A 23,264-nucleotide genomic window follows, 5' to 3' on the forward strand; every position below is an offset into this window, starting at 1 on the left:
AAGCGTGTAAGGGACAGTCCCAGACCCGAAGCGGTCAGGTCGACAACGACGCGTCGACTCCGGGAGCCGACGCACCCTCGGTCATGAGGGGCTCCGCCAATGAATGGCGTCGAGGTGACGAAGGCGTGTCAACTCCGGGAGTTGACGCTGCAAACAGCGCGGACGGTTGCAAACGTACCGCACTGACGCAATTGCATGCTGTCGTGCAGCCGGGCTGCACGACGAAGCGCCATGCGATCAAGCCGGGCTTGATATCGCGCGCCCGCAGACAGGGTCTGCCGGCGAAGGACATTACCGTGCAGCCGGGCTGCACGAAGGAAAATGCGGTCAAGCCGGGATTGATACCGCGCGCCCGCGGACAGGGTCCGCCGGCGAACAACTGTCCACGGCCGGGCCTGGACCAAAGAACAACTGTGCGGAGCCCGGCTCCGCACAACAAGAAGACGGCGCATGCGGAGAACGCTGCGCAAGTCTCGGTCCGGGACCGAGACGCCACGAGAACCGTCTGCTGAGCAGACTGAGGCGGTGACACTGGATTCCAGTATCGTGAAATGGAACTCGCTATCCCACCGACGACGGCGTCGGAGTTGACTTCGCTTCCAGTCATGAGCTGGAAGCGCTTCACGCACGACTTGCACAATGGACGCATCGAGCAGGTCGGCGTTCTTTCGGACAGCGAAAGAACGGAGAGCGAGAGCGAAGAGCTGAGACAGCTCTTCATGGGAAGTACCACTGAGAGTGAAGACACTCTCAGTGCGAAGACGAAGCGAGAGCGCTTCGAGGAACAAGGTTGGGACTCGCTGAAGTCGAGTCCCTATTACGAACTGTTGAGGGAGTACAAAGACGTACTCCCGGAAGAGATTCCTGCGGAGCTTCCGCAGGATAAGGGTATTCAGCACGAGATTGATCTCGTGCCGGGCACGAAGTACTGTGTCACGCGGCAGTGGCCACTGCCGCGAGAGCAAGTAAAAGCAATCGACGACTTCTTTGAAAGTCGTCGCAAAGCAGGACAAGTGCGGGAATCAAAGTCCCCGCACAGTGCTCCGACGTTCTGTGTCAAAAGCCACAGGGCGGATGGCGCATCGTTCATGCCTACAACAAGCTGAACGATGCGACGGTACCGGCACAGACGCCGATACCGCGAAAAGATGTTATCATCGATTCGATGGCCGGGAGCACCGTTTACAGTGCTCTCGACTTGCGAGATGGATTCTATCAAATCCTAATGCGTGAGAGCGATATCCCTCTCATGGCAGTGAGCACGCCATGCGGCATGCTCTGGGAATGGCTGGTAATGCCGCAGGGGCTTAAGAATGCCCCTTGCGACCTTCAACAGGTGCATGGCGCACTTGTTGCGCTCGGTGCGCGACTTCGCGCCGAGCTACTTCGACGATGTGTTCATCCACAGCCGGGCTGTGGACGGGAAGACTCGACGTAGAGATGCACAGGGTGCATCTCCGGAAGCTACTTGAACTTATGCGAAAGCATAAGCTCTACGCGAACCTGAAGAAGTGTATCTTCGGGGCGAGCGAGATACCCGTCCTCGGGTGTCTCGTAGGGAAGAATGGTGTTCGCCCTGACCCGGAAAAGGTCAGAGTGATCAATGAATGGCCAACGCATTCAAGTGTCAAGGAACTGAGGCAGTTCCTTGGCTTGGCCACGTACTTGTGCAAGTACGTGGAGGATTATGCGGGCAAGATCCGCCCGCTGTCACAACTTCTTAAGAAAGAAGCTGTGTGGAATTGGACAACCGATTCTCAACAGGCATTCGATGTAGTCAAGCGGGGCTTGACTGAGGCGCCGACCTTGGCAGTGGCTAACCAAGATCGCCTATTTCACGTAGTGTGTGACGCATCCGATTTCTCGATTGGATGTGCATTGATGCAGCACAATCACGAGGGCCGTGATCGTGCCGACTACTACCAATCGCGCCAGCTGAAGCCAGCTGAGCGCAACTATCCGGTGCATGACAAGGAACTCCTTGCCATGAAGTACGCTCTCGCAAAGTTCCGAGTGTATTTGCTTGGAAGTAGACCATTTGTGGTCTACACCGACCATGCTTCACTGCGCACCGCAGTGAAGTCACCACACATATCACAAAGAATGGCGAGATGGCTCTCATTCTTTGCGGAGTATAACTTTCGGGTCGAACACAAACCCGGAAGATTGAATGTGGTGGCCGACGCGTTATCACGTCGGCCGGACTACGCGGAAGCTGCTGACGTCAATGCCATTGACGTCATGCGATCGAGCAAACCCACATCGTCCCTGTTGGATGATGTGAAGGCTGCGTACGCGCACGACGCGGACGCGAAACTCTTGTTGGCCTATGGCACAACACCTTCTGACAAGGCTCGTCAGAAGTTACCCAAACACCTTCGTGCGCGTGCACACCGATATCGGGTGCACGACGGACTGCTTCTTTACAATGCAGTCGACGACAACGCGGATCGCGTTGTCGTGCCAAATGACCATGACCTGCGACTCAGGATCATGTACGAGTATCATGATGCCCCGACTGCGGGACATCTCGGACGTGAGAAGACTTACGTCCTTCTCACGCGCGACTTCTACTGGCGCCACCAGTATAAGTGGGTGCGCAAGTACATCCGTGCTTGCGAGATATGCCAACGCGTAAAGCCTGCGCCATTCGCGCAGGCTCCGTTACAATCACTGCCGACTCCGTCGGAGTGTTGAAAGTACATGTCTTTGGACTTCATCTTTGGTCTTCCCCCGGACAGCGGAGGGAACACCGGTGTTGTGGTCTTCGTCGACCGCTTCAGCAAGATGGTGCATCTTGCTGCGGTGCCGGCAGAAGTGACCGCGAAGCAGACGGCCCGTCTGTTCGTCGACATGGTGTTCAAACACCATGGCATGCCGACCGACATCGTGTCGGACAGAGATCCGCGCTTCACAGCGCACCTGTGGCAAGAAGTGTTTACACTTCTTGGGAGCCAGCTTTCCATGTCGACTGCGGATCATCCGCAGACGGACTGTCAAACCGAGCGCGTGAATCGCGTGCTCGTCGACATTTTGAAGAGCTACGCTCACTCGTTCCAATACTGGAGCGAGTGCTTATCGATGGCAGAGTTTGCCATCAATAACTCAGTGCATGCCTCGACCGGGCATACACCGTTCTACGTGAATGCCATGCGACATCCACGTCTACCGAGTTTACTCGGAGTGATGGCTCCCACTTTAAGTGGGGGAGGATCTACGACTGCAATACAGCAGCCGCAGAAAACCGCTGACACTTGCACAGTGTCAGCTGCAAAAATGAGCAAACCACATGAGTCTGCGCAGGGCGCAGACTCCCCCAACAACAAGGCCAACGACCACGGATCGGCGCAGGGCGCAGACACCGCAAAGAACCACGCAGAGGCCGGGCCTCTAGCGGAGAACGAGCTGAATGACTTCAGCTCGGATGCAATCAGTTTCATCAACAAAAGACAAGCCGTAATTCGGTTTGTCCAAGACACAATAGCAGCTTCTGTTGATCAACAGAAGCTGAACGCAGACAATGCGGGCAGAGGCAACACAAATGAATTTAAAGTTGGTTCATTAGTTTTGTTAGCTACGCAAAACCTGCAGTTTCGGATTTCGGAGCAAGCAAGCTTGCTCCGCGCTTCATCGGGCCGTTCACTGTGTTGGCACGGCAACGCATACACACTAGACATACCGTCTATCATGCGCCTCCATCCGACCTTTTACGTCGGACGGCTGAAGCCATACCTGCAGCACGAGCCATCTAGCTCGGCTGACCCGAAGCCTCGGCAGGAGCCGAGGCAGAAGCGGAGGACTTGGCCTCGGCGACGAGCAGCCTCTCCTCCAGCGCGCGGACGCGCTGGAGCAACCCCTTCATCTGGGTCCCCTGCTCGACCTGGATATTCGAGGCGGTCTGCGAGACCGCCGCGACTTGGGCCTTCTGGTACGCCAGCTCCTGTTTGAGGGCGGCGAACTCAGCGCCCTGCAGACGCTCCACGGCGGTCACCCGGTCGTGGAGAGGCGCATACTGATCAGCCCGGGGCTGATCATACCCGGGGCGTGTTCCCACCCCCGCCACCGCCGATCCGTGACGCCCGCGGCTCAACCCGCTGGATTGTTGAGCGGATTGTTGGCCATAGTATCCCGAAAACGAACCCTCAAGGGGCTCGTTTTCGTATTCGTTGGAGAGGATTTCCTCCCCATCAAGATACTTGGGAGCCGCCGAACGTCTTGCTGGAGGTCGTTCCGGAAATGGTGAGGGCGTACGAGTAGCAGTACGCGCTGGCGCAGCGGAAGTAACACGAGCGCTGCGATCATCGCTAGCGCCCGAACCCTCACGTGCTAAGAACTTAGCACGGAGCTCTTTGAGACGCTCGGGCACACGGAACGGCGTGTACCCGTTCAGGTCGCGGTCGCTCAAGCGGACCGCGCCTGGGAAGCACTTCGTGCACTGAAATCCCTCGGGCACAGCGCATGGCACATTTGCCCCCTCCGCAGCAACGTGGAGTTGCTGCAACTTTCCACGCTTCGAGTACGTCTCGAAGCGATCACGCGCTTGCTTAATCCGATCACGGTAAGCACTCGGCCTCTTGTTGAAGCTTTCAACAAAGGCGTTCCAACTTTGACAAAGTGCCTGCCATTCGGGCACTTTGCTGCGAGAAAATGTCTTCTTGCTTTGAAACCATCGGAGCTCATGAAAGAGTCCGATGATGTAGTATCGCGCCTTTGATGCGTTTCCGCATCAAAGTGCAGCTCGGCAGCCACAGCGTCATCTTTGATGGCGCTGCATACGTACAGCGGCACCTCATTCGGAGGTACCGAGTTCCCATACCGGTCCGCGATCTCGGACGCGGACGGCATCCGTGGATCGCGCGCTGCAGGCGCAGCGCGCGGAGAGCCTTGAGCTTTGAATCACGCGCTGCAGCAGCAGCGCCCGGAGTACTAAGAGCCCCAGCGGAAGCGAGTGGGGTATCGCTCTCAGTTCGCGAACGCTTCGAACTCGAAGCGTCCGATTCGTCCCCCTTCACGCGGGCGAATGTTCTTCGCATGAGGGTCGAGCGATTCGCTCGACACTGAGTCTTTACGCTTTGAGGGCGAGTCCTCCTCGCCCTCCATATCTTCATCGTCGTCGTCGAAGTCGACGACGTCGCCATACTTCGCCTTCTGGCGTTCGAAGTAGTCGTCGATGGAGAGATGACTCCCCACCGACTTCGTCTTCTTCGGAGGCGCGCTCATCGTTGAATGAGCGCGGATTTCTTCTCCAAACGCGGAGAATTGACGAATGGTCAATTCCGAAGATTGACGTGCAGAGACCCCGCGCGTCTAACCTTAAGGGGGGGATGGTGTAACGGGGTTACACGTACAAGTGGCTGCAAGCCACTTGTGGATTTAACAGATAGGTTATCTGTTAAACGTTTTGGATACTTCCTCACATTGGTGTAAGACACACCGATGGATACATTGAAGTGGACCACCACAATGAGTGGTCCACACATACCCAAAGATCCTATTGGTAGAAAGCAGCACTTTCTACCAATCAGAGACATGCATATTAGCGGGGCTCTGACAGCCAGCCGCTGCCAACCCCTTTCATAGATGATAAACAGTTTTAGCAGATTTTAGAGGAAGATCAATTTACAAACAATACAGTTCTCATTTTACCTAATCTAAGTCACTTGGAGTCTTATCTGATTTAAATTATATTTGTGTATTCAAATATAATTAACCTAAGTAATTACTAAGTACTTACGCTTCCTCATACACGTTGCGCAACGTGTAAGCAAAAGTAGTGAGTCAAGTTAGACCCACTACATTGCCAGTCGTACCTCTAGAAGACTTCGAGGTACATTTACCTCCTCGAAGTCAAGTCTCGGCAGGCTCCGTAGTCGAACAAAGTTGTTCGACGCGCCTGAATCTACCAAAGCTCGAAGAGAGTCACTCACTCTCTTCGAGTAACCTTCAGGATGACTAGGTTCGGCCTGTCATCTTGTTTCTTGCAGCGAGAGCTAGTCTCACTGGGGGCTGCAGTCCTCAGTGTCGCGTGCCCGATGTCGGCACGCATGACTGCATTACTAGTAGGGCGCCCCGCGCCTACTGGATGTTCGCGTTTTTTGTTGGTCCGCGGCGATGCCTAGCATCGCCACGACGGCCACCTCCAGGGGGCATGGGAGCTGTGCACCCCCGTGCAAAGTGACCGATCCTTCCGCAACGGAAGCATCGCACGTTACCCCCCTGTTGCTGGTAACCAGTAGTTGTTGCGTTCGTGAGGTCCATTGGTTCCGGACCTCCCGTCCTCACTACCGGGCGCGGTTGCGGCCTCGGCACATTTGCATGGGGTTTAGCCTGCCGCAGGCTAAACTCTTCTTGCATGGCAAGGGTGATTGCAGCTTCGAGAGTACTCGGGTACTCTCGGAAGAGATAGGTCTTCACGGGCCCATCTCTAACTCCCTTCATGAACATGACGACCTTGGTCGCCTCGTCAATCGGGTTAGCCACGATATTTGATACCAAATATCGTGCGCGCTGCGAATAAGCATGGACGTCATGCTTACCCTGCTGAAGGTCGAGGAACTCCGCCCTCGACCGGAACTCGTTTTGCGGGGGCTCAGACGCTTGTCTGAGCTCCTCCTTGAATACTTCGTACGTGCTGAAGCACGTAGGATCGGAGAGTCGGCGCCCATACGCCCAACTCCTTGCGCGTCCGCCAAGGCAGGACATGGCGAACGCGACCTTCGACAGCGGGTCGACGATGCGTCGAGCCGCTATGGCTGTGTCGAGCTCGACAAGCCACCGAAGGAGAGGCTCGCCCTCTCTTCCCACGTAATCGCTTACGCTCAAGTTTAATGATTGAGCACGCGGTGTCGTCCCTGACGACGCCGTCGCTGAGGAAGCATCATCACGCTGCTCCTTCACGATGAATCCTAGAGCAACACCATGTTGTTCTGTCGGCGATAGCGCACGCAGCATCGTAGCTATCACCGCTTCTCCAATGACTGTTGACAGTCGTTGGAGGGCCTCCCACTCTAGGTCAGACAGGTGGGGGCAGTCAGCGCGTGCAACATGCGTTGCAGGCGTATTGAACTTGACATGTGGTGAGACCTAGGAACTTGTAGCCTTTAGTCGAATCACTGTAACCCAGCAATAGACTCAGTCGCGCACGCAGCTTCAGCTTTTCTTTGCGTTGCCGAGATTCCGGCGGAATTCGCACCCACGACAGACAACCCCACGTCCGCAAGACACTGAGGTCTGGAGGCACTCTATACAACTTCTCATGCGACGAGACGAGGGCCAATGGCTTCGTCGGCAGCACATTCAGCGTTTCAACGACGTTCAGCAGAGTTTCGCCCCAGAGTAGATCAGGCATATGCGTCGCAGTCAGCATAGCCCGAATTCGCGGCAACGCCACTCCATTTGCACGCTCAGTAATACCGTTTTCTTGCTGAGAATATGCGTTCGTGGATAGAAGGATGATGCCTTCATCTTCGCAATAGGCAAGTAGCTCATTGCTTTCAAATTCTCCACCTTGGTCCGAGAACAGACGCTGTACCTTGTACAGTTGAAACTGGGTGCGCAGCTCGTTCAGCAGCTTGATGATGTAGTGGGTTGCCTCGCTCTTCTTCTCGAGAAGGTATGCCCATTTAAATCGAGTTGCTTCATCTATCCCAAACAGAAACATGGTCGCACCACTCGCACTTGCTTCGTTCACGAAGCACACATCCATCACCAGGACAGCCAGTGGCAGCTGCTTCCGCATTGGGCACCTCGCATGATGCATACCCTTTGCCTTACTTGCATTGCACGCAACACAGTCGTAGGAGCTCAGATCTTTTGCATTAATCTTAACTCCAACATTCAACTTGTTGGTCATCATCTTCACCGTGTCCATGCTCAAATGACTGAAGCGCTGGTGCAACAGTTCCATCGTGTTCTTTCCGTCCACTTCTCCCTTCTGCACTGTATTCACCGTCGCCCCAGCTACGTGTGCAACACGAAGTCGATAGATGTTATCACGCATGTCAAATCGCAAAGCAGTTCCAAGCTTAGAGAGCCACGCAGTTCGCTGGTCGTCCGAGCACACAAGCTTGAACTTCACCTTCATCTGCATGTATCCCAAGCTGATGATGTTCACTCTCGTATTTGAGATGTACATCACGTCATCCAGCAGTTTGTCCTCCAGTTCGCCAGTGACCTGGTTGCAAATACGTAGTAGCACAGATCCACACACAGTCGCAGATTGAAAGGTTCCGTTAGCAAAGTCCAGTCGGCTGGTGGTTTGGTCTGGCAAAGTAGTAAATTGAGACAGATCATTGCATACATTTGCCTAAGAGCCTGAGTCGAGAATCCACTCAACAAAGCTCTCTGGTTGCTGCATACCTTCATTCCGGTTTGTAACGGGGTTACACGCACAAGTGGCTACAAGCCACTTGTGATTTTAACAGATAAGACATCTGTTAAAAGGTTTAGATACTTCCTCACCTTGGTGTAAGACACACCAATGGATACATTGAAGTGGACCAACACAATGAGTGGTCCACACATACCCAAAGATCCTATTGGTAGAAAGCAGCATCTTTCTACCAATCAGAGACATGCATATTAGCGGGGCTCTGACAGCCAGCCGCTGTCAACCCTTTCATAGATGATAAACAGTTTTTAGCAGATTTTAGAGGAAGATCAATTTACAAGCAATACAGTTCTCATTTTACCTAATCTAAGTCACTTGGAGTCTTATCTGATTTAACTTATATTTGTGTATTCAAATGTAATTAACCTAAGTAATTACTAAATACTTACCCTTCCTCATACACGTTGCGCAACGTGTAAGCAAAAGTAGTGAGTCAAGTTAGACCCACTGCACCTGGTAGCACTTTGTAGTCCGTCCAACGACCGACTGCTTTACGTTCGTACGAGGTGTACAAACGCGGAGCCGAAAACCCCATGAACACGGAGGTGCCCATGGAGAGCTCCAACTCGCCTGCAACGCATGTTGCACGCGCAGACTGCCCCCACCTGTCTGACCCAGAGTGGGAAGCCCTCCAACGAATGTCAACAGTCATTGGAGAAGCGGCGAAAGCTACGATGCTGCGTACGCTATCGCCGACAAGCAACATGGTGTTGCTCTAGGATTCATCATGATGGAGCAGCGCGATGCTGCTTCCTCAGTGACGGCGTCGTCAGGGACGACACCGCGTGCTCAATCATTAAAATTGAGCGTAAGCAAATACGTGGGAAGAGAGGGCGAGCCTCTCCTCCGATGGCTTGTCGAGCTCGACACAGCCATAGCGGCTCGACGCATCGTCGACCCGCTGTCGAACGTCGCGTTCGCCATGTCCTGCCTTGGCGGACGCGCAAGGAGTTGGGCGTATGGGCGCCGACTCTCCGATCCTACGTGCTTCAGCACGTACGAAGTATTCAAGGAGGAGCTCAGACAAGCGTCTGAGCCCCCGCAAAACGAGTTCCGGTCGAGGGCGGAGTTCCTCGACCTTCAGCAGGGTAAGCATGACGTTCATGCTTACGCGCAGCGCGCACGATACTTGGTATCAAATATCGTGACTAATCCAATTGACGAGGCGACCAAGGTCGTCACGTTCATGAAGGGACTTAGAGATGGGCCCGTGAAGACCTATCTCTTCCGAGAGTACCCGAGTACTCTCGAAGCTGCAATCACCGTTGCCATGCAAGAAGAGTTTAGCCTGCGGCAGGCTAAACCCCATGCAAATGTGCCGAGGCCGCAACCGCGCCCGGTAGTGAGGACGGGAGGTCCGGAACCAATGGACCTCACGAACGCAACAACTACTGGTTACCAGCAACAAGGGGGTAACGTGCGATGCTTCCGTTGCGGAAGGATCGGTCACTTTGCACGGGAGTGCACAGCTCCCATGCCCCCTGGAGGTGGCCGTCGTGGCGATGCTAGGCATCGCCGCGGACCAACAAAAAACGCGAACATCCAGTAGGCGCGGGGCGCCCTACTGGTAATGCAGTCATGCGTGCTGACATCGGGCACACGACACTGAGGACTGCAGCCCCCAGTGAGAGTAGCTCTCGCTGCAAGAAACAAGATGACAAGCCGAACCTAGTCATCCTGAAGGTTACTCGAAGAGAGTGAGTGAATCTCTTCGAGCTTTGGTAGATTCAGGCGCGTCGAACAACTTTGTTCGACTACGGAGCCTGCCGAGACTTGACTTCGAGGAGGTAAATGTACCTCGAAGTCTTCTAGAGGTACGACTGGCAACAGGCGCCATCGTGGAGACTGAGAAGCGCGTCGTGAACGTGCGCTTCTCGTACAAACAACGAGTGTTTGTCGAACACTTTATCGTCCTGGACCTGTACGATAAGTTCGACGTGGTAATGGCATGCCGTGGCTTGTAGGATCCGGTAATAGACTGGAAGAAGCGCACGCTCGTGCGCGTCGGCCGCGACAGCGGAACAGAGAGCGATGGCGCTGTTACCGCAGCGCACGCACCAGCAGGTGTGCGCGGCTTACCAGTCGAGACAGCGCTTAATGCTGCTCCAAGCAGACGAAGTAGATCTTGCGCGCGAGGGTTAGCCGATGAAAGTCTGTTCTGCCACGCCACCGCTGACTTGTTGTCGATCATGAAACGGATGTGGGCGGGGTGCCCGGAGGGCGTGGGAAGTTGCGACCAACGGTGGCCCCCAGGCATGAACTGCGAAGACGCAGGAAAGTAGCTCGCGGAAGTTGATGTCAAAGCCGTTGGCACAACCGGACTTGAAGTCTGTTATGAGCCGTAACTCCGCTGAAGAGAATTGGTAGGTCAGGGCCGCTTGGGCCGAAGTGTCCAAGGCGCAGAGCCCGACATCGCTAGCATCCATTTCGACAACCACGTCAGCATCGGGGAGCCCGTTGAAGTATGCCAAGGCAACCCCATTTAAGGAAGGCGAATGCAGAATCTGCCACCACCAAAGGAAATCCTGCTTCATGGAGTCTGACATGGTGACGAGACGGAACCCGGTAAGCTGGGGCTCGCACCGGCGAGGCCACTGCAGAAACGGACGAGCCGCCCGGATACAGGTGGCCACGTGCCGCAGGCGGCCCAAGAGGGACCGGTAGTACTTCCGGGAAAGCTCGCGGGAGTGGAACGCCGCCGAAACTTGCCTTCGTGCCTTGAGAATCTTGTTCTCAGGCATTGACACCGTCCCTGAGACCGAATCGAACCGGAGACCTAAGACCGTGTGGCTAGTGTCCCACGTCATGAATTTGTTTTCGTTGACTGCCGCAGCCCCCAGAATCGCAGTCATTGCAAAACGCAGCGATCGCGCGGTGTCTGCACAGTTGGAACCGATGTCGGCCGCAGCGCCAATATGATCATCAACCTAGTGATAATTGAAGAAGCCTCGGGGCTTGTGCACGTTGGAAGAGTTCCCGTGGACGAAAGCGATCGCGCCACCCACGATTTCGTACATCCCTGGAGACCCCGTCCAGCCGAACGGAGCAGACAAGTCGATGATGAGCGCGTCTTCGCTGTGAAGCTGTTCGGTAAATAGGTGCACACTGTGGCTGTGGATGCTCACGTTGCGGAAAGCCGAAGCCACATCGCCGGCCATCAGCGGATGGGAGCGTCGGGAAACTCGCGCTTCAAGCGTATGATCTCGGCCGCCACGGCGTCGCAGTGAAGATAATCCGGATGCGGTATGCTCTCTTGGTCAGTAAGATCATTAACCGAGCTTCCTTCAGGCGATGAGAGATCGTGAATGACGCGGCCAGTAGTTTGGGGGACACCACCGGATTTATCGACGACCCCAAAGGGACTCAGGACCAGCTCGGGCCAGAGGTCAAGGGTGTATAGGTCGAGTACGAGACAACGCCACGCATCCTGCTCCTTCCGGATATTTTTGCGCAGTACGTTGATCCTCTCCCCGGTTGAGCCGTGGTTGGTTGGTGGCCGAGATTGAGGCGGAGGGGGCTTCTTCAGGGTGACGTGTACCCCTTCAGCTATGATCTGCTGGAGTTGCTTGAGTTTCGGGTACCCGGCGCACAGCCGGGAGACAACATTGGGAATGAGCTGTTTGGTGAGCGGTTAATCAGTACTGGTCTGGCCACGCACTAACTCGACGAAATCGGGAAGCGACATCCGCGTTCGCCGGATATACTCTGATAGAACCGACTTCATCGGGGAATTGAGGAGATGTTGTGTGCTGGATCCGGCCGGCTGTGTACGGGGAAATCCCAGCTCGGGTAGGGCAAGACCAACCGAGGCAAGAGCCTGGGTGAGCGTCCGAATTCGCAGCTTGTCAAACGCTGCGGCCCGTGCAATACTATTGGTCGACAATTCGTCAGCGATGACGGAAGGTACAACGGGCCGAGGACCGAACTTAGAGGGTGCATACGGTGGGACGGGCACCGCTGACTCGCTGGCCTCAACACGAACGGTCGGTACGCTCGGTACGCGCGAGTCACATCGTAGGCGTTGGTCGGTATAGTTTCTTCGCGCATGGCTGTATGGCCGTGGGCGGTGCACATGGCTGTATGGCCGTTGGCGGTGGTGGTTGATCGCGTACACGCGACTGAATAGCCGAATGCAGGCGTGACTCATGGCGAAGGCGGAAGGACTTACTGTTTGTATTCGTTTCCTTAAGCCGCACCGTTATCCGAAGTGACGTTGAGTCGCCGTCGCCTCGGCCTCCTCACGGACGTCCGCCATCTTGGCCGTCGCCGCTGCGGTAGTGGTCGCGCCGGTCGCGGTCGGAATCCCGGCCGCCGCGGTAGTGGTCACGACGGTCGTGGTCGGGTTTTCGGCCGTCGCGCCTATAGGCGTGCTCCGCCCACTCACGAAGTCGCCGCGGGATATGGTCATGCCATTGGTGAACCCGCAAGGGGTGGCCGCAGCGCTCGCTGGTACCGCCCGAGCATGGTACTCAACCGAGATGGCGAAGGCAGGGCTCCTGACCCCGCCGATTGACCGGAATCAGGGCACGGATGTCGTCAGGTACGCCTCGCTGTCTTGAACGGGTGCTCGATGACTCGCGCGAGCCGCCGAACCAGCGCCGGGGGTCATGGTCGGAATCGTTTCTGCGCGGAGGGGCCTGGTGGAGGGCGTTAACCAGCGCCATGGTCCACTCCGCGGCGTGGATGTCGATGGCATCCACAGCGCTGCAAAAGCGTCCCTACCAAGAGGGGTCATCCAGTTGAAGGCGTCCGAGCGCCGCGCCAAGCCATTTGTTCGCGTACATCAAGGTGAGCCGGACTCGCACAGTAGAGCAGTTGGGGTCGGCTTTCTTGTTACCCGACACAAACTCGCGTAATCGATCAGTCAACCGAGTCATGTAACCATGCCACAGAGCATCACCCATCACGGACAAACCATGAATCCCATCCAGGATTTCCTCGTAAGTGGAGCAGGTCACGGCAGTGCGGGGCAGAGCAGCGGATGGGCTGAAATCACTGGCAAAATTCCCGTTCGTTGAACGGGCCTCCAGTATGGCAGACTCACTCTCCGCTCTGAAATGCATTATTGTGAGGCCTCGGGCGTCGAGACGTCCGCTGAAAACTGCCATTAGCACGGCTGGCGACGTGCGGAAACACACACACACCGCTTCGCGCATACTTAGTACAAATGACATTGGAGACATAGCCTTACCTTGATCGGGGATCAACCCCTTGAACATGCGGCTCGCAGTAAGTACATGAACTTGAGGGGGTTGATAGTCCCCCTTGGCCTTCTTGGACTCGACAGGAAAACCTGCGTACGAGAGCTGACAGATCTCCTCGGGGGGAGCTCTCCTCTGGCATTCGGCAGCGTCAGGATGCCGGCCGATCGCGTGCTGGTTACCTGGTTCGACAGTCGTTGGTCTTCGCGGCGAAGCAGTTCCAGCTCACGGAGCACTGCTGGCGGTGCGCTTGCGGTTGGTGCTTGTGACAGCGCTGAAGGTTGCGTCGCCTCGGGTCGGCGATGTCCGCCGCCAAGCCCCGGCTTGAACCCGGCCATGAATTCGTCAAGGTTGAAGCCATCAGCTGATGGCGTAATGCCCACAGCGCCCGGTGCCACAGGTGTGATGCCGCCGCGACGAGGGGTTGAAGTGACCGGTGCGGCCGGAGCGGACGCGCTCAGGGTTATAGCGGTGTCGACCGCTGCCGCTCCGACGGCTATAACGCGCTCGGTTGGGCCCGCTGGGCTGGCGGCGGTATCAACAGAGTCTGGCTCATGACGTGACGGGGCAGTGTCTTCACCTAGCTCGGCGTTGGCGGCATGCGCCGGCGCGCTCACGACGGGCTCAAAGCCGCTGTCAGTGGTAGGGCCCGGCGCGGCAGGTCGGACACTCGGAGTACCACTTGGCGCGCCCTTCACCGCAGTCGTCGGGCTGGCCTTGCTTGCGGGTTTCCGCACCAGCTTTTTCTTGCCCTTGCGTGAAGTAGTTGGCTCCGTTGCCGGCGCCTTGCGCTTTGCGGCGCGTGTCGACGCACGCAGCGGCGGGGGATCCGTCGTGGACCTGGCAGATGAGGCAGTCCACGGCTCCCCGTCAGCCGTCATGTCGACGACCTGATTTCCGGTGGTCGAGGTTGTCGTTGGACCGCCGTTGCTGGCTGAGGCGGTGCTTGGTGACGTGGGTGTAGTGATGGTGCTCATGTTGGTGAAGAAGAAAGCCCCCCCCCCGAATTTCTAGCTACTGGTAACTTGGTCGGAGTAGAACTGGTGGGGTCTGAGCAACGCGCTCGAAATGGTTGGCTCTGAATGGCACAGTTTTCTGTGTGCAAAACATCATTTCCCGGTGTTCGCAAACTTCACTTGAAATGTACCTTTCCCATATTGGTAGAGGTCTGTCAATGAGGCATTGGCTGTGTTCTACGTGTTCGACAGCCTGCAGCTGCTGCCGAAGCGTGGGGGTGAGACCTTTTTTTTTGGGAGACCTGGGCAAGAACTGCCGCAGCTTGATCGACTACTTTGAAAACATTCCGGGTGCTGTGCCGCTGCCGAAGGACTACAACCCAGTGATGTGGATGCTGGAGTACATTGGCGCCGGTGTGAGCAATTCAGCTGCGGATGACATGGAATTTGTCCTGATCTTCAGCACCAGTTCGTACAAGCAGCAGCTTGACACGAATTTGTCCAAGGAGGCCATCACGACGCCATCGCCCGACTATCCTGAGATAAATTTCTCCAACAAGCTTGCAGCGAGCTCGATGACGCAGATGAAGTTTGTCGTGGGCCACTTCGTGCGAATGTACTGGCGCACTCCGGCGTACTAAGTACAACTTGGCACAGTTACTGATCGCAGTGTTTCTGGCTCTGGTTTTCGGCCTTGTGTTCGTGACGGCGGAGTTCAATTCGTATTCAGGCCTGAATTCCGGTGCATGGTGTTTATGGCCTCGCTCTTCAACGCTATGGTCTCCCTCCGGAATGTGGTGCCTCTTGCTTGCGAGGAGTGGGTCTCGTTCTACCGCGAGCGTGTGGGGCAGATCTACAACGCCTTCTGGTAAGTACTTCGTGGGCTCTACGGTGGCGGACATCCTGTACTGCTTCGTGGGCTCACCGGCAAAACAAGCCCACTGTTTAGAACGTACCAAATTTAGAAATGGCAACCTACAGTGTGACACCCACAGTTGTGTACACGTTATGTAGACTACAGTTCCGCAAGATACGCCCACGTTTGTCGCGTAAACGCAGATTTGAACGATTTTTACTACTTATGTTTTGTATACTTTTGTAAAACAAGCCCACCACTCACCGCCAGCCATAGCCTGCAGCCAGTAGCCAGTTTCTTCGGACTTAAGCTCACACAACCCAAGTTTTTTCATCGCACTCACACGGAGGCCGCCCCTACAACATGGATACCCCCTTCCAGTACCACATCGAGGATAAAGGTCTCTTCGTCCTCGCCCACGTCATGAGAGTGACATGCGACGAAGAGACCTGCGTCCTCTGGTGCATGGAGGTGGGTCTCATCGACAAATCGAAGCTCTGCCCACTTTACGGGGCCGACATGAAGCCATCGGTTGCCCGCAAGCGCTGGCGGTGCTCTCGTCGTGCAGGGCGCCAGGAGGGTAAAGAGGTGCCTCGTGGGATGCTTACGAGCTCGTTTTTAAACGAAACCAAGTTGAAGTTGCACCGTGCCGTTCGGCTACTTTTAGCTTGGTGCATGCGGCTGTCTCAAGTCCAGGGTTCTGAACTAGCGGACGTTTGTGAGCGTACCGTGCGCGACTGGTACGCGTATTGCCGGTCTACGTGCTCCAAGGAACTACTGAAGGCAGAGTTCAAGGTATTGTAGCTATTCTGTTGCTCCATGTAACTTAATGTTGCGCTAATGTTGCACTAATGTTGCGGTATATCGCTCCATAGATCGGAGGCGAGGGACATATAGTGGAGATCGACGAAACTAGCCTGGCAAAGAAGCGTAAATACAACCGAGGCCGTTGTTACCAGGAGTTCTGGCTGTTCGGTGGTGTTGAACGCACAACAGGTCGCTGGTTCGGACGTATTGTGTACGATAAGCGTACTAAACAAACACTCCTCCCCATTATCAATAAATTCATCAAACCCCGGTACGGTTTTTGTAATATTTATCCGCATGTATTGTGTCACTAATATAATGTGGACGTTTGCTTTTGCAGAACAAAAATCGGCTCTCCTGAACAACACGCCCGCTTTTCTAATTTGAATATCCAGAACTAAATCTGAACTGTAGTAAACGGGCAGAACTGAAATTGTGTATGAACACTATGCGATGTGTCCGCACACAACACATCCAGAGATCGCTCCAAGCCACCCACTGGTGCACAATACGCCCGCTTTTGTGCCAATTTCCGGACAGAGCTATCTTGCGCTATACTATATTTTACTATGCAATGGAAATACACGCCCGTCGAGTCCTGTCCTCCTCACAGTCTGGGCCTCACTTTAGCTTTCGCCTCTTCGCCCCCCCCCTCCACTACCAAGCACCAGCTCCCCCCCCCCTCCACCAGCCCCGCCTCCCACCGTCATGGCCTCCGCGTATCAGTACCGCGCGAACAACGAGAGCCTCTTCGCACTCGCAAAGGTGATGGAGGTCACCTGCGAGGAGGCTGATTGCGTGGAGTGGTGCAAGGAGGTGGGGTTGATCGACAAGACCAAGTTCTGCCCACTATGCAGCATGCCCATGCGGCTCAGCTGCGAGCTCAAACGTTAGCGCTGCTGCCGCAGTACGCAGCATGCCACAGGCAAAGAGGTCAGCCTGGGCATGCTGACCAACTCGTTTTTCAGCGAGACTAAGCTAAACCTATGTAGTGCCGTGCGACTGCTGCTGGCTTGGTTCATGCGACTTGCGCACGGCCAGGCCAGCGAGTTGGCGGACGTCTCCGAGCGTGCTGTCCACAACTGGGACTCTGGGAAACCCGGATCAAGCGCCACATCAAACACATGCGCGGTATGACGAAGGACCGCTTGGACGGCTACTTGGATGAGTATATGTGGCGCTCGTGGTGTTTTCCTGTGCGTGCCAGCACAGCTTCATATCTGGCAGGCTTAGTTGCTGCGATAATCAGAAATGAATAAGAAGCTTCGAAATGATATTTCTTATTTTTGAAAATGTAGCCACCAGTGATCTAAAAAAACGGGCGTGTTGTTCAGGAGAGCCCAAAAATCATGTCTGACATGTTTGCAACCTACGTTTGTGAGCGTGGCAGCAAACAACATACCCTAGAGAACAACCGCACTCTAGCAAGTATGCACTATACGCATAGTTGGGTGAACCACAGTCTCAATTTCGTAGACCCCGTCACTGGCACACACACAAATACAATCGAGGGGCTGTGGGAGACTCGGATTAAGCGACATATCAAGAGCATGCGCGGCATGACCAAGGAAAAGCTAGACTCCTACCTTGACGAGTATATGTGGTGTTCCTGGTTCTTCTCTCCTAAGGCCAGCATAGGCCAGTACCTAGGTGGACTAGTTGTAGCTATAATCAGAAATGAATAATTTTAGGTTGCCATTTCTAAATTTGGTACGTTCTAAACAGTGGGCTTGTTTTGCTGGTGAGCCGCTTCGTGAGCGCCCTCATCTTCATGGTGATCTTCTTCCCCATGTTGGGCTACACGGGCTTCTGGACGGGCTTCGTGTTCTGGATCAACGCGTCGGTGTTCATCATGATGCAGTCGTATCTGGGCCAGTTCTTCGCGTACGCCTTCCCCAGTGAAGAGGTCGCGGTGATCGTGGATGTGCTCGTCAACTCCTTCTTCCTCTTCATGGGCTTCAGCCCGCCGGCGTACGCCATCCGGGACGGCTACCGGTGGCTCTACAAGATCGTACCTCAGCAATTCTCCCTCGTGGCTCTGGTCGCGACGAGCTGTCAACCTGGCACGACGCGAACGTGGACGTGGGCTCGCAGCTGGGTAGCCAGCCCATGCATTGCAGGACTCGCTAGTGACGGTCGGCCACATCACGCTCAACGAGTGCACGGAGCAATACTTCGGCATGAAGCACGACGAGATCGGCATGAACTTCGGCATCGCGCTCGCCTACATCGTGCTGTTCCGTGTGCTGGCGCTGCGCTTCATCAACCACCACCATAATACACTACACAGCTCTCCATATGGCAACACGCCAGGGTTGAAGTGCTTCTTCCCGGCGGTCCGTTGTTTTAAACGGAAGCGTCGCCCATGTTGAAGTTGGCGAAACCGTGGAATGAGACTCTCATTCTCCAGCTCAGTCCCGAATCTTCCTCCAAGCGAGCAAGTCGCAAGCCTCAAGCCCCTCCCATCAATCTAGCGCCATGGTTGCCCGAGCTGCCGCGAAGAAAGGCTCCGTCTGGCTGAGCGACCCGTCCGTACGTGTCTCCTCAACCTGCCTCAGCCCACCAGAGCGCTAACAACCCCGTCTTATCTGGCGTAGACGTACCCGCTGCTCGCCGCCCTGGGCGTGGCCGCCGTCATGTGCATGTCGACGGGCGTGCGCCACCTGACGACCAGCCCGGACGTCAAGTGGGACCGCGAGGTCCGCAAGAACCCGGACATGGCGCTCCGGGACCGCTCGGACTGGCGCTCGCACCGCAAGTACATCTCGGAGCTGCACTCGAACGCCGTGAACGCGTACCACGACAAGTGAGCGGCGTCTCGAGCCCCTCCGTCTGTAACTCTCAGCCCTATCCAACCAAACAAACTCTTAAAAACATCAGTACAAAGCTCTGTTGGTCTGCTTACTCTCTTCCGTCTCCCTACTGCTGTCCTAGGACACTCATCTCCTCGTAGTTGGCCGGGTCCTTGAAGAGCTCTCGCAGCAGCTCGTGGGTCAGCGCGTGGCCCGGACTCGTCGCGAAGAAGTAGCCGTGCAGCGGCAGCCCGGCGAGGCCGATGTCCCCGATGCAGTCCAGCATCTTGTGCCGCGCCCACTCGTCCGGGAAGCGCAGGCCGCCCTCGTTCAGCACGGTGGATCGCCCGCTCTTGGCGGAGAACACGACGGCGTTGTCCAGCGACCCGCCGCGCGCCAGGCCGTTGGCTTGCATCCACGCGATCTCGTCCTCGAACGTGAAGGTCCTGGCCGATGCAACCTCGCGGTGGAACGCGTCCAAGGTCTCGTCTGGATCGGCCCCCAGCGAGAAGCGGCAGAACGTCGTGCCCAGCTGCTTGTGCTCGAAGTTGACCTGCACCGACATATGCAGCGTCGGCGCCTGCATCGAAGCAGGCGAGCCGCTGAGGTCCATTGGCAGAGGGAGCAGCCACGCCGCCTTGTCCTGCTTGAACACCTGCACCGGCCGCTTCACGCGCAGATACTTCAGCACAGCGCCGTGCTGCTCCTCGACGCCCACACGGCGGATGCCTTCCACGTACTCGGCGCTGCTGCCGTCCAGCACCGGCAGCTCGACGCTGGAAGCCTCACCGCCCCCTTCAAAGTCCACGAACGCATTCGTCACGCGTGACGCCACCAGCGCCGCCAGCAGGTGCTCGGCGGTCGACACGCTCGCGCCATGGGCTGCGAGCTGCGTACACAATTGGCTCTTGCGCGCGTCCACGTTCGCGACGAGCGCGGGGATCGCGCTGGGGCCGGCGCGGAAGACGATGCCCGAGTCCGCGGGCGCCGGCAGCACGCGGATCGCCGCCCTCTGGCCGGAGTGCAGCCCCACGCCAGCGAAGCGCAGCGGCTGCCGGAGCGTGCGCTGCCACGGGCTCATCTGGAGCGAGGTGTCTAGTTTCTTGCCCAACTGGGCACCGCCCAGATTTGCGCTAAAGAGCGCGGCTTCAGCTGCCGCCCCACGCTACATCTTGGTGCGCGTGTGGGCAAGGCAGGCGCGACCAGGTGAACCTTCCAGCGCGGGTTCTACTTTCTGAGGTGCTATGGCAGCTCGGGCCTGCTGGTTTCGAGGGCGCGTGGGGCCAGAGCGCGCTGCACGCGCCTCGGGGGTCGTTGTCGCGTGCAGGTAAATCCGCTCGGGCGAACGCAAGTGCAGCAGGTGACGCACAACGCAGATGAAGCCGGGGGCGGTAGGATATCCTGGCGGCGGGTCCGTGAGTCACCCGGGCTGAACTTTCAACTAGCGAGATCGAGACACGCACGCATCCGACACGGGCACCAAGCAGCCCAGTTCAGGACAAGTCCTGCATTGCACGGCGGCGAAGTGACCGTCTCCGGGCGTATGAGAGAAAGCCCCGCTTCAACGTGGCGCCTGTCCCCCTGACTTCAACGGAGTTCCGCCCCCGACCACGTGGGCTCTATGCAGACAACTGGCACCACGCTCTCGGTCTCCGCCAGCAGGCAGCAGACGTCCTGCCAGCGTCTGAGTTCCATTAGCGGAGCCTGAGCCTTGGCGAACTGAACTCCGGCCGTTTCGCGGTCTACCATCCCGTGTTGTTCTGCGGAATGTCTCTTCTGCTTGGTGCGCACAAGTAATTACCATTCTAGCCGCGATTATGGTGTGGCGCACATGCCCTGTCCATACCCCGCAGGCAGCCAAGTTGAAGCTGACTTTCGCGTATTTACGCGGGTGGACGCGCTAGGTATCCATCGCGGCTCCTTCTCGCTCACTTTCGCTTTTGCCGCCATGGCGGACGAAGCGTCGCCGTCGCGGCGGAAACCGGCGGCGCTGGAGCCAGAGCCAGCGCCAGCACGCGCACATGTCCCCAGTGTTCGAGTGGCGCTCGCCCGCGCCCGCGCCCAGAAGAAGCGCCGCCAGACCAGGACCATGCACGGCCACGACCTCGTGGCGCACACGGCCAGGCAGAGGTTCGTGCCGGACAGCGAGGACGAGGACGCGATGGCTTCAGTGGCCTCCACCTCGGCGCTGAAGTTCGTGGCGCCGCCGCCGAGGCTCGTGACCAGCAAGTCCGAGGGCCGTGCCAATGCGCTGCCCAGCAAGAGGAGGCAGCAGCAGTTCCAGCCCACGGTCGAGCAGGCTCAGCCGCAACGGACGGTGGCTGCAGGAGGCACGTACCTTAGCAGGGAGAAGCTGCTTCGACGCCGCTTTGGCGCTGTGCCTGAGCACAACAAGAGCTTCGAGTCGCTGTCGTCCACGTCTTCACTTGCCAACAGTGAGACGACGACGGGGGCTGCCATTGCACTGGAGCAGGGGCTCATGTCGTCCACGACGTTCTCGAGCTCCGCCGTGCTGACGGATGACATGCTGGTGGCCGTCGCGCGGAGAGCCAAGAAGCAGCTCGAGACGGTGTCCAAGCGCCAGGTGATGGTGGGGAGGTGGAAGCGCATGGCGCGATCCAAGCCCGACTGCCAGATGTTCGAGTCGGTCAGTAAAGCCAAGGACCAGTACAGCGTCGTCGCCAAGATGAACCTGCCGTGCAGCTTGCGGGAGATTATGAGCGTCTTCTCGACAGATAACGCCGCGGAGTTCCACCGCAGCATGGAGGCGGTCTTTGGCGACCAGTATGTCTACGGGGTCAACGTCCGCAGTGTGGATTGCGCCTCGTACGTCGGAGTGGGCAATGCAGCCTTGCAGTCACGCGCGAAAGCCCGACGAGCCTCTGAGCCTGCGGCGTGGCGGGTTAGTGAAGGGTCCTCAAGTTGCAGGATACCACCTTTGCGCTCCGCTAGACTGAAACTCAACGCAGTATCGCTCATGCAAAAGCATCGGCTGGTCTGGAAGCAGCGCAGCATGACGTTCCTGGATTACCTTGAAGAGAAGATTGAGGCCAAATCACTTACCCGCGTGATGCAGACGATGGATATGCAAGATGAAGACCTGGAGTTTAGCGCGGTGACGATGTCGTCGCCCACAGCTGCCTCGAGTAGCCAAGAAGGCTGCTATCAGCAACATAGTCAGCAAGGAGTCGATGCTCGGCAGGAGCTGAAAGGGATTCTTGCCGGGTACGTCGTCCAGGAGGATTCGGAGGAAAAGTTCACGCGGTTCTTCTTCTACGCGACGCACCACCACCATTCCCATCACGGCCAGAGCAAAATGCCTCGCTCAGCCGTTCAGCTCTTGCGCGGAATGGTGAGCAAGGTATCCTTGCTTGAGGCCATTGTGCTGCGCCGCCGACTAGGTTACTATCCGCTTTCTCGGCTGCCAACTTCCTCTGACGAAACCAACATGGCGTCGTACTGTGCAACATGCTACACCCCCTTCGGCATGTTGCGCAAAAAACATTTTTGCAGACTCTGTGGACACTACACTTGCCGGAAGTGTTCGGACCTACAAGATGTCGAGAAGACTGTTGGGCTTGTGGAGAGACACCGCGTGTGCGTGTCATGCGTGCGCCGTGTGAGCTACTGCGTCTTCAGCATGTGCGCCTTCCCCCCAAAGATCGCGTCGAATGTCAGCGGAAGCAGCTGGACGTCTGCACGATCTCAACAACCTACTGAAATCGCCGAGGATGGAGAAGATTTCGACTACGATCCGCCGATTATGGATGATCTAGTGACGGCAGACATCGAAGACGTGAAGGTCGTCCATCCAAATCATCCTGGGGCTCTGGTCGGGTTTGTGTCGGAGTTGTTGCATGGCGGGAAGGAGAAAAAGCAAGACCTCGCAGCCCAACGGAAGCAGCGACTGCAACTAACTATCGATGATCTTTCCACCTGGGCGCCGGGGCCCCTACTCGACGGCCAGAGTACACCCAAAGAGTCGATTTCTCTTCTTGACAGCTTCTGCACGTCGCACTCATCGGCTAGCTCACGCTCTCGAGATTTACCGTTGTGGATGTCTCCTTCGCCAACGGGAGCGTAGGACACCACCACACTTTATCTTCCACGAACGAAGGGGAAGAAATCTTTTTGCACACAGCCAGTAGACATTGCTACGGCGTTCTTCACCAATGCTCCGTCGACAGTCTGCGGCTTGTACGGTACTTATGAGTCTAGAAGGACCATTCCCGGTATCTATCTTCTGTAATTGTTTAAGAAATT

General features: G+C 56.6%; 7 protein-coding genes across 7 annotated transcripts; 5 read left to right on the plus strand and 2 right to left on the minus strand.

Annotated features, from left to right (window-relative positions):
- Positions 1-7,030: 7,030 nt before the first annotated feature.
- On the minus strand, positions 7,031-14,471 carry IUM83_01183 (Integrase, catalytic core protein; the record flags this gene model as incomplete). Its single annotated transcript, XM_067925018.1, has 2 exons — positions 7,031-8,173; positions 13,773-14,471. 2 exons carry the CDS (start codon positions 14,469-14,471, stop codon positions 7,031-7,033), a joined length of 1,842 nt encoding a protein of 613 aa, XP_067797549.1.
- Positions 14,472-14,848: 377 nt separating this feature from the next.
- Positions 14,849-15,418, plus strand: IUM83_01184 (Pleiotropic drug resistance protein ABC Superfamily; the record flags this gene model as incomplete). The annotated part of the gene is made up of 2 exons (XM_067925019.1): positions 14,849-15,162; positions 15,277-15,418. The coding sequence occupies 2 exons, from the start codon at positions 14,849-14,851 to the stop codon at positions 15,416-15,418; spliced, it is 456 nt and encodes a 151-aa protein (XP_067797249.1).
- Positions 15,419-15,765: 347 nt separating this feature from the next.
- IUM83_01185 (uncharacterized protein) lies at positions 15,766-16,610 on the plus strand (the record flags this gene model as incomplete). Its single annotated transcript, XM_067925020.1, has 3 exons — positions 15,766-16,197; positions 16,278-16,480; positions 16,550-16,610. 3 exons carry the CDS (start codon positions 15,766-15,768, stop codon positions 16,608-16,610), a joined length of 696 nt encoding a protein of 231 aa, XP_067797442.1.
- A 1,149-nt stretch (positions 16,611-17,759) lies between these two features.
- Positions 17,760-18,581, plus strand: IUM83_01186 (Pleiotropic drug resistance protein transporter; the record flags this gene model as incomplete). The annotated part of the gene is made up of 3 exons (XM_067925021.1): positions 17,760-17,851; positions 17,935-18,220; positions 18,330-18,581. 3 exons carry the CDS (start codon positions 17,760-17,762, stop codon positions 18,579-18,581), a joined length of 630 nt encoding a protein of 209 aa, XP_067797636.1.
- A 106-nt stretch (positions 18,582-18,687) lies between these two features.
- IUM83_01187 (mitochondrial protein) lies at positions 18,688-19,019 on the plus strand (the record flags this gene model as incomplete). The annotated part of the gene is made up of 2 exons (XM_067925022.1): positions 18,688-18,741; positions 18,807-19,019. 2 exons carry the CDS (start codon positions 18,688-18,690, stop codon positions 19,017-19,019), a joined length of 267 nt encoding a protein of 88 aa, XP_067797546.1.
- A 109-nt stretch (positions 19,020-19,128) lies between these two features.
- On the minus strand, positions 19,129-20,082 carry IUM83_01188 (UDP-3-O-[3-hydroxymyristoyl] N-acetylglucosamine deacetylase; the record flags this gene model as incomplete). The annotated part of the gene is made up of 1 exon (XM_067925023.1): positions 19,129-20,082. One exon carries the CDS (start codon positions 20,080-20,082, stop codon positions 19,129-19,131), a length of 954 nt encoding a protein of 317 aa, XP_067797254.1.
- Positions 20,083-20,949: 867 nt separating this feature from the next.
- Positions 20,950-22,018, plus strand: IUM83_01189 (uncharacterized protein; the record flags this gene model as incomplete). The annotated part of the gene is made up of 2 exons (XM_067925024.1): positions 20,950-21,827; positions 21,988-22,018. The coding sequence occupies 2 exons, from the start codon at positions 20,950-20,952 to the stop codon at positions 22,016-22,018; spliced, it is 909 nt and encodes a 302-aa protein (XP_067797255.1).
- Between the last annotated feature and the right edge of the window lie 1,246 nt (positions 22,019-23,264).

The sequence above is a fragment of the Phytophthora cinnamomi genome, assembly GCF_018691715.1.
Source record: "Phytophthora cinnamomi strain GKB4 chromosome Unknown Contig14, whole genome shotgun sequence".
NCBI lineage: Eukaryota > Oomycota > Peronosporomycetes > Peronosporales > Peronosporaceae > Phytophthora > Phytophthora cinnamomi.